Consider the following 15,172-nt stretch of genomic DNA (forward strand, 5'->3'; position numbering starts at 1 on the left):
TATAAATACACGTCCTGTGTATGGTGTCTCTCTATGGGCCTCAGGGTTTGGTAATAGTCTATGTGCGTTCCCCGTTGGGCGCTGTGGGGATATGCTGGCGCTGTATAACTACACGTCCTGTGTATAGTGTCTCTATGGGCCTCAGGGTTTGGTAATAGTCTCTGTGTGTTCCCCGTTGGGCGCTGTGGGGGTATGCTGGTGCTGTATAAATACACGTCCTGTGTATGGTGTCTCTCTATGGGCCTCAGGGTTTGGTAATAGTCTCTGTGCGTTCCCCGTTGGGCGCTGTGGGGGTATGCTGGTGCTGTATAAATATACGTCCTGTGTATAGTGTCTCTATGGGCCTCAGGGTTTGGTAATATTCTCTATGCATTCCCCATTGGGCGCTGTGGGGGTATGCAGGCACTGTATAAATACACGTCCTATGTATGGTGTCTCTATGGGCCTCAGGGTTTGGTAATAGTCTCTGTGCGTTCCCCGTTGGGCGCTGTGGGGGTATGCTGGTGCTGTATAAATACACGTCCTGTGTATGGTGTCTCCATGGGCCTCAGGGTTTGGTAATAGTCTCTGTGCGTTCCCCGTTGGGCGGTGTGGGGGTATGCTGGCGCTGTATAAATACAGGTCCTGTTTATGGTGTCTCTATGGGCCTCAGGGTTTGGTAATAGTCTCTGTGCGTTCCCCGTTGGGCGCTGTGGGGGTATGCTGGCGCTGTATAAATACACGTCCTATGTATGGTGTCTCTATGGGCCTCAGGGTTTGGTAATAGTCTCTGTACGTTCCCCGTTGAGCGCTGTGGGGGTATTCTGGCGCTGTATAAATACACGTCCTGTGTATGGTGTCTCTATGGGCCTCAGGGTTTGGTAATAGTCTCTGTGAATTCCCCGTTGGGTGCTGTGGGGGTATGCTGGTGCTGTAATACATGTCCTGTGTATGGTGTCTCTCTATGGGCCTCAGGGTTTGGTAATAGTCTCTGTACGTTCCACGTTGGGCGCTGTGGGGGTAAGCTCGTGCTGTATAAATACACGTCCTCTGTATGGTGTCTCTATGGGCCTCAGGGTTTGGTAATAGTCTCTGTGCGTTCCCCGTTGGGTGCTGTGGGGGTATGCTGGCGCTGTATAACTACACGTCCTGTGTATGGTGTCTCTCTTGGCCTCAGGGTTTGGTAATAGTCTCTGTGCGTTCCCCGTTGGGCGCTGTGGGGGTATACTGGTGCTGTATAAATACACGTCCTGTGTATGGTGTCTCTCTATGGTCCTCAGGGTTTGGTAATGGTCTTTGTGCGTTCCCCGTTGGGCGCTGTGGGGATATGCTGGCGCTGTATAACTACACGTCCTGTGTATGGTGTCTCTCTTGGCCTTAGGGTTTGGTAATAGTCTCTGTGCGTTCCCCGTTGGGCGCTGTGGGGGTATGCTGGTGCTGTATAAATACACGTCCTGTGTATAGTGTCTCTATGGGCCTCAGGGTTTGGTAATATTCTCTATGCATTCCCCGTTGGGCGCTGTGGGGGTAAGCTGGTGCTATATAAATACACGTCCTCTGTATGGTGTCTCTATGGGCCTCAGGGTTTGGTAATAGTCTCTGTGCGTTCCCCGTTGGGCGCTGTGGGGGTATGCTGGCGCTGTATAAGTACACATCCTGTGTATGGTGTCTCTGTGGGCCTCAGGGTTTGGTAATAGTCTCTGTGCGTTCCCCGTTGGGCGCTGTGGGGGTATGCTGGCGCTGTATAAATACACGTCCTGTGTATGGTGTCTCTATGGGCCTCAGGATTTGGTAATAGTCTCTGTGCGTTCCCCGTTGGGCGCTGTGGGGGTATGCTGGCGCTGTATAAATACATGTCCTGTGTATGGTGTCTCTGTGGGCCTCAGGTTTCGGTAATAGTCTCTGTGCGTTCCAAGTTGGGCGCTGTGGGGGTATGCTGGCGCTGTATAAATACAGGTCCTGTGTATGGTGTCTCTATGGGCCTCAGGGTTTGGTAATAGTCTCTGTGCGTTCCCCGTTGGGCGCTGTGGGGGTATGCTGGTGCTGTATAAATACACGTCCTGTGTATGGTGTCTCTATGGGCCTCAGGGTTTGCTAATAGTCTCTGTGCGTTCCCCGTTGGGCGCTGTAGGGGTATGCTGGTGCTGTTTAAATACACGTCCTGTGTATGGTGTCTCTATGGGCCTCAGGGTTTGGTAATAGTCACTGTGCGTTCCCCGTTGGGCGCTGTAGGGGTATGCTGGCCCTGTATCAATACACGTCCTGTGTATAGTGTCTCTAGGGGCCTCAGGGTTTGGTAATAGTCTCTGTGCGTTCCCCGTTGGGCGCTGTGGGGGTATGCTGGTGCTGTATAAATACACGTCCTATGTATGGTGTCTCTATGGGCCTCAGGGTTTGGTAATAGTCTCTGTGCGTTCCCCGTTGGGAGCTGTGGCGGTATGCTGGTGCTGTATAAATACAGGTCCTTTGTATGGTGTCTCTATGGGCCTCAGGGTTTGGTAATAGTCTCTGTGCGTTCCCCGTTTGGCGCTGTGGGGGTATGCTGGCGCTGTATAAATACATGTCCTGTGTATGGTGTCTCTATAGGCCTCAGGGTTTGGTAATAGTCTCTGTGCGTTCCCCGTTGGGCGCTGTGGGGATATGCTGGTGCTGTATTAATTCAGGCCCTGTGTATGGTGTCTCTATGGGCCTCAGGGTTTGGTAATAGTCTCTGTGCGTTCCCCGTTGGGCGCTGTGGGGGTATGCTGGCGCTGTATAAATACACGTCCTGTGTATGTTGTCTCTCTATGGGCCTCAGGGTTCGGTAATAGTCTCTGTGCGTTCCCCGTTGGGCGCTGTGGGGGTATGCTGGTGCTGTATAAATACCCGTCCTGTGTATGGTGTCTCTATGGGCCTCAGGGTTCGGTAATAGTCTCTGTGCGTTCCCCGTTGGGCGCTGTGGGGGTATGCTGGTGCTGTATAAATACCCGTCCTGTGTATGGTGTCTCTATGGGCCTCAGGGTATGGTAATAGTCTCTGTGCGTTCCCCGTTGGGCGCTGTGGGGGTATGCTGGTGCTGTATAAATACAGGTCCTGTGTATGGTGTCTCTATGGGCCTCAGGGTTTGGTAATAGTCACTGTGCGTTCCCCGTTGGGCGCTGTGGGGGTATGCTGGCGCTGTATAAATACACGTCCTGTGTATGGTGTCTCTCTATGGGCCTCAGGGTTTCGTAATAGTCTCTGTGCGTTCCCCGTTGGGCGCTGTGGGGGTATGCTGGTGCTGTATAAATACACGTCCTGTGTATGGTGTCTCTATGGGCCTCAGAGTTTGGTAATAGTCTCTGTGCGTTCCCCGTTGGGCGCTGTGGGGGTACGCTGGTGCTGTATAAATACACGTCCTGTGTATGGTTTCTCTCTATGGGCCTCAGGGTTTGGTAATAGTCTCTGTGCGTTCCCCGTTGGGCGCTGTGGGGGTATGCTGGTGCTGTATAAATACACGTCCTGTGTATGGTGTCTCTATGGGCCTCAGGGTTTGGTAATAGTCTCTGTGCGTTCCCCGTTGGGCGCTGTGGGCGTATGCTGGTGCTGTATAAATACACGTCCTGTGTATGGTGTCTCTATGGGCCTCAGGGTTTGGTAATAGTCTCTGTGCGTTCCCCGTTGGGCGCTGTGGGGGTATGCTGGTGCTGTATAAATATAGGTCCTGTGTATGGTGTCTCTATGGGCCTCAGGGTTTGGTAATAGTCACTGTGCGTTCCCCGTTGGGCGCTGTGGGGGTATGCTGGCGCTGTATAAATACACGTCCTGTGTATGGTGTCTCTCTATGTGCCTCAGGGTTTCGTAATAGTCTCTGTGCGTTCCCCGTTGGGCGCTGTGGGGGTATGCTGGTGCTGTATAAATACACGTCCTGTGTATGGTGTCTCTCTATGGGCCTCAGGGTTTGGTAATAGTCTCTGTGCGTTCCCTGTTGGGCGCTGTGGGGGTATGCTGGCGCTGTATAAATACACGTCCTGTTTATGGTGTCTCTATGGGCCTCAGGGTTTGGTAATAGTCTCTGTGCGTTCCCCGTTGGGCGCTGTGGGGGTATGCTGGTGCTGTATAAATACACGTCCAGTGTATGGTGTCTCTCTATGGGCCTCAGGGTTTGGTAATAGTCTCTGTGCGTTCCCCGTTGGGCGCTGTGGGGGTATGCTGGTGCTGTATAAATACACGTCCTGTGTATGGTGTCTCTATGGGCCTCAGGGTTTGGTAATAGTCTCTGTACGTTCCCCGTTGGGCGCTGTGGGGTTATGCTGGCGCTGTATAAATACACGTCCTGTGTATGGTGTCTCTATGGGCCTCAGGGTTTGGTAATAGTCTCTGTGCGTTCCCCGTTGGGCGCTGTGGGGCTATGCTGGTGCTGTATAAATACAGGTCCTATGTATGGTGTCTCTATGGGCCTCAGGGTTTGGTGCTTGTCTGTGAAATTCTCACCTCACATTCCTTAGGAACATTCCAGTGCTGAGTTGTCTGAGAGGGGTCCGTACGCCCAGCGCAGGTGCTGGTATGTTTGGTGACAGTGAGTGGTCTATGGGGCTGATTCAGCAATGCACTGTATCGGATTCGGGATTATCGGGCAACTGCGCTTACGCAGGACCTATTCTGCTCATGTGCAGTACAAGTCCCGCATGATCGCACGCAGCCCCCGCTATGCCTCTGCCTGATTGACAGGCAGAAGCATTTAAGGGTCGGAGAAGGAGCGGGGGGTGGTGTTGCCCACATTTTTCAGGAGTGGCAATGCCAGGATCTGTGTACACGGACTCAGGGCCTGTTTCAGAGCCGGACGCTCTGAACGAGCGCCCTCTCTGAATCAGGGCGTTTTTTTTTTGTTGTTGTTGTTGCGGCCTCTTGGCCGTTCGCATAGCTGTGGGTTACCACCCACAGCTTATGCAAGCGGCCAAAATGATGGTCGCAATGGTCAAGACCATCGCGACCATCAGGCTTGCGACGAGACCCTTGTGGTAGGGTCTCGTTGCCGCAAGCCCCAGAGTGCTTTTGGCTCTATCAGAGCCGAGACCACTCCCACTGACATCACTAGTGATGTCAGTGGGGCCGGCCCCAGACGGTAGGCGTTCCCATGGGAACGCCACCGTCTGGCCAGCCACGACAGCACGCCCCCTTTGGTACGAGACCCATAGCGACAGCTTGGCCTTTGCTATTCAGGTCTCGCGCATACGCACAAGGGAGTCGGCTCCCTCGTGCGCATGCGCACTGGGCCAATATCGACCCGCTTGCGCTCGCGAGCGGGTCTGAATCAGGCCCTCAGTTTCCTGGCCTCACAAATCGGCCAGCCCGCGTTAGCTGAAGCTTACACTGCGCGGTCCACGTATCCCAGCCTGCAACCTTGATCGCAGCGCTGCGGTTATATATTTGCCAGGACGGAATCGCAAAGCGGCTTGCGTACAGTTTTGTAAATCCGTCCTCTGCTGAATCAGCCCCTATGAGCTTATTACAATGGCCTTTGTACAGATAAAATGGCCCTTTCCCATAAGATGTCCTACTAGGCCGCAGCTCGTAGGACGCATCTATATATTATCTCTCTAGGGTAAGACGGATGCACTGGCAATGGTCTCCTAACTTCCCAATATTCCCTATGGGCGCAGAGAGGGGCCCTTTACTGTGGTAGCTCCCCAACCAGCCCGTCCAATCAGGAGGAGTGTTATTGCTAGGTGCTGAGCCAGCGGTTCCCGCTATAAACAGGCTGAGTTGTGCAGAGGCATGATACAGGGTTTATAGTAGAGATGGGGGACGGGCGGGCCTGCAGCCCCCACGCCTGCAGATATGCTGCGCAGATAGGGGTCTCTTTCATTGATTACGGGCTTGATTCAGAGATCTACGCAATGCCGATATTTTCGCAGTTGAGCGTTTATTGGAAAACTGCGCTAATGCGTTTAAGTCATGTGTTAAGGTGCTCGCAGCGACTCTTTGTTGTCGCATTGTGATTGACAGCCGGAGAGAGTTTGTGGTGGCAAGGAACGCAGACGCTAATACGCACGCAATCGGCCGATGTTTATGCTCAGGCGAACGCAGACGTGCCAGTATGTTTGATTGCCATTGCAGGGGCGTGCATAAATTATTATTATGGTGTACCTAGTAACTGACAGGCGCTGGGTTCATGGTAACAGCAGGGGTCTACGGGGGTTCTTTTGACAAATAGAGGATGGGGGATGGGTGTGACCAAACATGACCTTACTCTAGATGTGCGGTTTGGTTTCCCTGAAAAGCTTACACACCCCAACTTAGGGGTTCCTAGTCATATACAGTCCCTGCTCGGATCACTTTTGGAGTTCGGTTTGGAACCGAGGGCCTGATTCAGACCCGGTCGCAAGCGCTGTGCGCTCGCAACCGGGTTGATGGTAGGCCAGTGTGGCATGCGCACGACAGAGCCGGCTCCGTTGTGCGCATGCGCGAGACCCGGATAGCGACGGGCAATCCGTCGCTCCGGGTCTCGCACGAAAGGGGGCGTGCTGTCTATGTTGAGTGACAGCACGCCCCCTTTGGTGGGCGGGCCAAAGGGGGCCCCACTGACATCACAAGTGATGTCAGTGGGAGTGCTTTCGGCTCTGATAGAGCCAAAATCACTCCAGGGATTGCGGCAGCGAGACCCTACCACAAGGGTCTCATCGCAAGCCCGATGGTCTTGACCATCGCGACCATCATACTTGCCGCTCGCTATAGCTGTGGGTGGTCACCCACAGCTATGCGAGTGGCCAGGAGGCCGCTCTAAAAAGCAAGAAGGCCGGCTCTGAATCAGGCTCCGAGTCCCTATTCAGTGCTGCTGTAATTAGGAACGCAGAGTCTCATTCAGCAGAGGACGGAATTTCAGAGACGCAGATTACGCAGACTGGCCGGCATGCGAGGCCAAGAATCTGCACCCATGGACGCAGATCCTGGCCTTGCCACTCACGGAAGATGGGGTTTGACGCGCCCGTTTCTGGGATCGCAGGCCATCCCTCCACCGCCGCGTAAACACCTCAGCCTGTTACTCAGCCCGCATGCGATCACGCAGAACCCCTTCTCCGCAGGCCCGTAATCTCTATTTTGGATTGCATGAAAACGGGTCCAGATTTCATGTTTGTAGCTAATTTTTTTGTATCAATTTTAAAGCAATTCAAAACCAAAACCGGATCCAAACCAAAACATTTCCGGGTTGTTTTGCTAAAACCAAAACACGGGGGTCCGCGCACATCTCTACTTATTGCAGTGGCGGGTGTCCGCGTTCCGGAGCCTTACCTGCACTGCTCCGTCTCATCTCCCATGTTGAATACGGATTGAGCCAGTAGAAGGCGTTCATTGAATACATCGGAAACCGGGCGGCCGGGACGTGCGTCGCTCTGCGCACTGTTGGGTGGTGACGTTGGGAGGGGCGGAGGAGATCGCTGCCCAGGAACAACACAAAACACAATCGTCAAAAGTCTATCATTACCATTTAGGCTCTGCAATATATTACTATGGGAATCTATAAATGTAAGCCAGAACCTTATTCCCTCCGTCTCTATGGCAGTACCTCTCTCACTATTGGGGTACCTTTTATAAACACCCCCCCCTCCCGCATTTGAGATACCGCTAAGTGTGAGACCTGACTGTTGTACAAGGCTCTTGTGGAAACACAGTGATGCCCTCACACTCAGTCATCTCCAGTCAGTAGAGTACAGAGGGCCTGATTCAGACGCGCTCGCGAGCGCTATGCGCCCGCCAGCGGGTCGTTGGTGGCCCAGTGCGCATGCGCACGACGGAGCCGGCTCTGTCATGCGCATGCACGAGACCCGGATAGCGACGGGCAAACCGTCGCTCCGGGTCTCGTACCAAAGGGGGTGTGCTGTCGATGTTGAATGACAGCACGCCCCCTTCGGTGGGCGGGCCGGGGGAGTGGCTTCCCAAATGGAGGCGTTCCCATGTGAACGCCTACGTTTGGGGCCGGCCCCAGTGACATCACTCGTGATGTCAGTGGGAGAGATTTCGGCTCTGTGAGAGCCGAAATCTCTCTGGGGCTTGCGGCAACGAGACCCTACCTCAAGGGTCTCGTCGCAAGCCCGATGGTCGCGATGGTCTTGACCATCACGACCATCTTCCTGGCCGCTCGCTATAGCTGTGGGTGGTCACTCACAGCTATGCGAGCGGCCAGGAGGCCATTAAAAAAAAAAAATAGCCCGGCCCTGATTCAGAGCGAGCACTCTGCGTCCGGCTCTGAATCAGGGCCAGAGTCTGTCGCTAGACACTGTAAGCTGTATGTAAAAGCAGAGAAAAGTGTTTCCAGTTCCTGTTAATGCACTTTAATAGCAATATCATTGTCAAATTCGATAAAGGTCAATTGCAAACATGGGGTCCACAGGGCTCAGTGATGTTATGTATATATGTTATTAAACAAATGAGCCCATTTATCCAGGAAGCAAATCGTCCATCTCTGGGGTACAAGTGGCATCTCAAGCTGTTACTGCCAGGGATATAGGAGTCTGCCCCTCCCCCTCCAGGGTGACACAGACAGAAGGGAGCTATGAGCCTGTCCCTCCCCCTGCAGGGTGACACAGACAGAAGGGAGCTATGAGCCTGTCCCTCCCCCTGCAGGGTGACACAGACAGAAGGAGCTATGAGCCTGTCCCTCCCCCTGCAGGGTGACACAGACAGAAGGGAGCTATGAGCCTGTCCCTCCCCCTGCAGGGTGACACAGACAGAAGGGAGCTATGAGCCTGTCCCTCCCCCTGCAGGGTGACACAGACAGAAGGGAGCTATGAGCCTGTCCCTCCCCCTGCAGGGTGACACAGACAGAAGGGAGCTATGAGCCTGCCCCTCCCCCTGCAGGGTGACACAGACAGAAGGAGCTATGAGCCTGTCCCTCCCCCTGCAGGGTGACACAGACAGAAGGGAGCTATGAGCCTGTCCCTCCCCCTGCAGGGTGACACAGACAGAAGGGAGCTATGAGCCTGTCCCTCCCCCTGCAGGGTGACACAGACAGAAGGGAGCTATGAGCCTGTCCCTCCCCCTTCAGGGTGACACAGACAGAAGGGAGCTATGAGCCTGTCCCTCCCCCTGCAGGGTGACACAGACAGAAGGGAGCTATGAGCCTGTCCCTCCCCCTGCAGGGTGACACAGACAGAAGGGAGCTATGAGCCTGTCCCTCCCCCTGCAGGGTGACACAGACAGAAGGGAGCTATGAGCCTGTCCCTCCCCCTGCAGGGTGACACAGACAGAAGGGAGCTATGAGCCTGTCCCTCCCCCTGCAGGGTGACACAGACAGAAGGAGCTATGAGCCTGTCCCTCCCCCTGCAGGGTGACACAGACAGAAGGGAGCTATGAGCCTGTCCCTCCCCCTGCAGGGTGACACAGACAGAAGGAGCTATGACCCTCCCCCTATATGTGCAGTGTTACAGGATAGTTACTCACCAGAGCTGTGGGATCTCTCTCTGTAGCGGCACTGAGTACAGGGACCCCATGTGACCTAGGGATGGGCTGGCCCTTTGCCCCAGCACCGGGTGACAGCACTAAGGGTGTAGTAGGAGTAGCTCGGGGGAGCCCAGAATCCAGGGAGTGTCCTGCTCCGGCCCTATGCTGGGCTCCCACTTCCAGGTGGTAAAAGTCTACACATGTCCATCGCCCCTTCTGATACCTTCGTCCTCCATCCAGAGGGGCCTGATCCAGTCGCACCAGCCGAAAGCGGGAAGTGGGGGGAGACTGAAGGCCATTGGGGGGTGATGAGGATGGAGAGCGCTCCACAGAGATTGGGGATAATGGTGAGGATGGCTGGTAATCAGTGGTCACACTGGTAATCTGGAATCCACTCCGCTTCTTCCCCAGGCTCATGGTGGAGTCTTCCTGATGGAGAGAGAGAGAGACTATGTCACTACACCTCCAACCTCCACCTCTACTCCTGTACTTCCATCTCACACACAGCTATGTCACTACACCTCCACCTCTACTCCTGTGCTTCCATCTCACACACAGCTATGTCACTACACCTCCAACCTCCACCTCTACTCCTGTGCTTCCATCTCACACACAGCTATGTCACTACACCTCCAACCTCCACCTCTACTCCTGTGCTTCCATCTCACACACAGCTATGTCACTACACCTCCAACCTCCACCTCTACTCCTGTGCTTCCATCTCACACACAGCTATGTCACTACACCTCCGGCCTCCACCTCTATTCCTGTACTTCCATCTCACACACAGCTATGTCACTACACCTCCGGCCTCCACCTCTACTCCTCTACTTAATTCTCACACACAGCTATGTCACTACACCGCCAGCCTCCACCTCTATTCCTGTACTTCCATTTCACACACAGTTATGTCACTACACCTCCAGCCTCCACCTCTATTCCTGTACTTCCATCTCACACACAGCTATGTCACTACACCGCCAGCCTCCACCTCTATTCCTGTACTTCGGTCTCACACACACCTATGTCACAACACCTCCGGCCTCCGCCTCTATTCCTGTACTTCCATCTCACACACAGTTATGTCACTACACCGCCAGCCTCCATCTATATTCCTGTACTTCCATCTCACACACAGCTATGTCACTTCACCTCCGTCCACCGCCTCTATTCCTGTACTTCCATCTCACACACAGCTACGTCACTACACCGCAAGCCTCCAACTCTATTCCTGTACTTCCATCTCACACACAGCTATGTCACTACACCTCCAGCCTCCGCCTCTACTCCTGTGCTTCCATCTCACACACAGCTACGTCACTACACCTCCGGTCTCCACCTCTATTCCTCTACTTCCATCTCACACACAGCTATGTCACTACACCTCCGGCCTCCACCTCTATTCCTGTACTTCCATCTCACACACAGCTATGTCACTACACCTCCGGCCTCCACCTCTATTCCTCTACTTCCATCTCACACACAGCTATGTCACTACACCTCCGGCCTCTGCCTCTACTCCTGTACTTCCATCTCACACACAGCTATGTCACTACACCTCCGGCCTCCGCCTCTATTCCTGTACTTCTATCTCACACACAGCTACGTCACTACACTGCCAGCCTCCACCTCTATTCCTGTACTTCCATCTCACACACAGCTATGTCACTACACCTCCGGTCTCCGCCTCTATTACTGTACTTCCATCTCAAACACAGCTACGTCACTACACCGACAGCCTCCACCTCTATTCCTGTACTTCCAACTCACACACAGCTATGTCACTACATCTCCGGTCTCCGCCTCTATTACTGTACTTCCATCTCACACACAGCTACGTCACAACACCTAAATCCTCCACCTCTATTCCTGTACTTCCATCTCACACACAGCTATGTCACTACACCTCCGGCCTCCGCCTCTATTTCTGTGCTTCCATCTCACACACAGCTACGTCACTACACCTCCGGCCTCCGCCTCTATTCCTGTGCTTCCATCTCACACACAGCTACGTCACTACACCTCCGGCCTCTGCCTCTATTCCTGTACTTCGGTCTCACACACAGCTACGTCACTACACATCCGGCCTCTGCCTCTATTCCTGTACTTCGGTCTCACACACAGCTACGTCACTACACATCCGGCCTCCACCTCTATTCCTGTACTTCCATCTCATACACAGATATGTCACTACACCTCCAACCTCCACCTCTATTCCTGTACTTCCATCTCACACGCAGCTATGTCACTACACCTCCGGCCTCCGCCTCTATTCCTGTACTTCCATCTCACACACAGCTATGTCACTACACCTCCGGCCTCCGCCTCTACTCCTGTGCTTCCATCTCACACACAGCTACGTCACTACACCTCTGGCATCCACCTTTATTCCTCTACTTTCATCTCACACACAGCTATGTCTCTACACCTCCAGCCTCCACCTCTACTCCTGTACTTCCTCTATTAATGTGCTTTCATCTCACACACAGCTACGTCACTACACCTCCGGCCTCCGCCTCTATTCCTCTGCTTCCATCTCACACACAGCTACGTCACTACACCTTCGGATTCCGCCTCTATTCCTGTGCTTCCATCTCACACACAGTTACGCCACTACACCTCCGGCCTCCACCTCTATTCCTGTACTTCCATCTCACACACAGCTACCACTACACCGCCAGCCTCCATCTATATTCCTGTACTTCCATCTCACACAGAGCTACGTCACTACACCTCCAGCCTCCACCTCTATTCCTGTACTTCCATCTCACACACAGCTATGTCACTACACCACCAGCCTCCACCTCTATTCCTGTACTTCCAACTCACACACAGCTATGTCGCTACACCTCCGGCCTCCACCTCTATTCCTGTACTTCCATCTCACACACAGCTATGTCACTACACCTCCGGCCTCCGCCTCTACTCCTGTGCTTCCATCTCACACACAAGTATGTCACTACACCTCCGGCCTCAACCTCTATTTCTGTACTTCCATCTCACACACAGCTATGTCACTACACCTCCGGCCTCCATCTATATTCCTGTACTTCCATATCACACACAGCTAGGTCACTACACCTCCGGCCTCACACACAGCTACGTCACTACACCTCCGGCCTCCGCCTCTATTCCTCTAATTCCATCTCACACACAGCTACGTCACTACACCTCCGGCCTCTACCTGTATTCCTGTACTTCCATCTAACACACAGCGATGTCACTACACCTCCGGCCTCCACCTCTATTCCTGTACTTCCATCTCACACACAGCTATGTCACTACACCTCCGGCCTCCACCTCGATTCCTGTACTTCCATCTCACACACAGCTATGTCACTGCACCACCATCCTACACTACTACTCCTGTACATGCAGCTCACAGACAGCTATGTTAATACACCACCATCCTACACTACTACTCCTGTACATGCAGCTCACAGACAGCTATGTCACTACACCACCATCCTACACTTCTACTCCTGTACATGCAGCTCACAGACAGCTATGTCACTACACCACCATCCTACACTACTACTCCTGTACATGCAGCTCACAGACAGCTATGACACTACACCACCATCCTACACTACTACTCCTGTACATTCAGCTCACACACATTATGTCACTACACCTCCGGCCTCCACCTCTATTCCTGTACTTCCATCTCACACACAGCTATGTCACTACACCTCCGGCCTCCAGCTCGATTCCTGTACTTCCATCTCACACACAGCTATGTCACTGCACCACCATCCTACACTACTACTCCTGTACATCCAGCTCACACACAGCTATGTCACTACACCACCATCCTACACTACTACTCCTGTACATGCAGCTCACAGACAGCTATGTCTCTACACCACCATCCTACACTACTACTCCTGTACATCCAGCTCACACATCTATGTTACTACACCACCATCCTACACTACTACTCCTGTACATCCAGCTCACACACAGCTATGTCACTACACCACCATCCTACACTACTACTCCTGTACTTCCATCTCACACACAGCTATGTCACTTCACCTCCGTCCACCGCCTCTATTCCTGTACTTCCATCTCACACACAGCTATGTCACTACACCTCCGGCCTCCACCTCTATTCCTGTACTTCCGTCTCACACACAGCTATGTCACTACACCTCCGGCCTCCGTCTCTACTCCTGTACTTCCATCTCACACACAGCTATGTCACTACACTGCCAGCCTCCATCTATATTCCTGTACTTCCATCTCACACACAGCTATGTCACTTCACCTCCGTCCACCGCCTCTATTCCTGTACTTCCATCTCACACACAGCTATGTCACTACACATCCGGCCTCCGCCTCCTTTCCTGTACTTCCATCTCACACACAGCTACGTCACTATACCGCCAGCCTCCACCTCTATTCCTGTACTTCCATCTCACACACAAGTATGTCACTACACCTCCGGCCTCCACCTCTATTTCTGTACTTCCATCTCACACACAGCTATGTCACTACACCTCCGGCCTCCATCTATATTCCTGTACTTCCATATCACACACAGCTAGGTCACTACACCTCCGGCCTCACACACAGCTACGTCACTACACCTCCGGCCTCCGCCTCTATTCCTCTAATTCCATCTCACACACAGCTACGTCACTACACCTCCGGCCTCTACCTCTATTCCTGTACTTCCATCTCACACACAGCGATGTCACTTCACCTCCGGCCTCCACCTCTATTCCTTTACTTCCATCTCACACACAGCTATGTCACTACACCTCCGGCCTCCACCTCGATTCCTGTACTTCCATCTCACACACAGCTATGTCACTGCACCACCATCCTACACTACTACTCCTGTACATGCAGCTCACAGACAGCTATGTCAATACACCACCATCCTACACTACTACTCCTGTACATGCAGCTCACAGACAGCTATGTCACTACACCACCATCCTACACTACTACTCCTGTACATGCAGCTCACAGACAGCTATGTCACTACACCACCATCCTACACTACTACTCCTGTACATGCAGCTCACAGACAGCTATGTCACTACACCACCATCCTACACTACTACTCCTGTACATTCAGCTCACACACAGCTATGTCACTACACCTCCGGCCTCCACCTCTATTCCTGTACTTCCATCTCACACACAGCTATGTCACTACACCTCCGGCCTCCAGCTCGATTCCTGTACTTCCATCTCACACACAGCTATGTCACTGCACCACCATCCTACACTACTACTCCTGTACATCCAGCTCACACACAGCTATGTCACTACACCACCATCCTACACTACTACTCCTGTACATGCAGCTCACAGACAGCTATGTCTCTACACCACCATCCTACACTACTACTCCTGTACATCCAGCTCACACATCTATGTTACTACACCACCATCCTACACTACTACTCCTGTACATCCAGCTCACACACAGCTATGTCACTACACCACCATCCTACACTACTACTCCTGTACATCCAGCTCACACACAGCTATGTCACTACACCACCATCCTACACTACTACTCCTGTACATCCAGGTCACACACAGCTATGTCACTACACCACCATCCTACACTACTACTCCTATACATCCAGCTCACACACAGCTATGTCAATACACCACTATCCTACACTACTACTCCTGTACATCCAGCTCACACATAGCTATATCACTACACCACCATCCTACACTACTACTCCTGTACATCCAGCTCACACACAGCTATGTCACTACACCACCATCCTACACTACTACTCCTGTACATCCAGCTCACACACAT

General features: G+C 53.1%; 1 protein-coding gene across 2 annotated transcripts in view; it reads right to left on the reverse strand.

The window, feature by feature from the left end:
* Nucleotides 1–15,172, reverse strand: part of LOC148502557 (TSC22 domain family protein 4-like) — a 225,111-nt gene that overhangs the window by 194,525 nt on the left and 15,414 nt on the right. For both annotated transcript variants that reach the window (XM_088449693.1, XM_088449692.1), the window contains exons 2-3: nt 9,379–9,807; nt 7,231–7,376 (exon numbers count right to left, since the gene is read on the reverse strand). In XM_088449693.1, coding sequence (XP_088305819.1) covers nt 7,231–7,376; nt 9,379–9,795 — 563 coding nt within the window. In that variant the 5' untranslated portion in view covers nt 9,796–9,807. The remainder of the gene's footprint in view (nt 1–7,230; nt 7,377–9,378; nt 9,808–15,172) is intronic.

Source organism: Taudactylus pleione, unplaced genomic scaffold (genome assembly GCF_031769625.1).
Source record: "Taudactylus pleione unplaced genomic scaffold, aTauple2 ptg000492l, whole genome shotgun sequence".
NCBI lineage: Eukaryota > Metazoa > Chordata > Amphibia > Anura > Myobatrachidae > Taudactylus > Taudactylus pleione.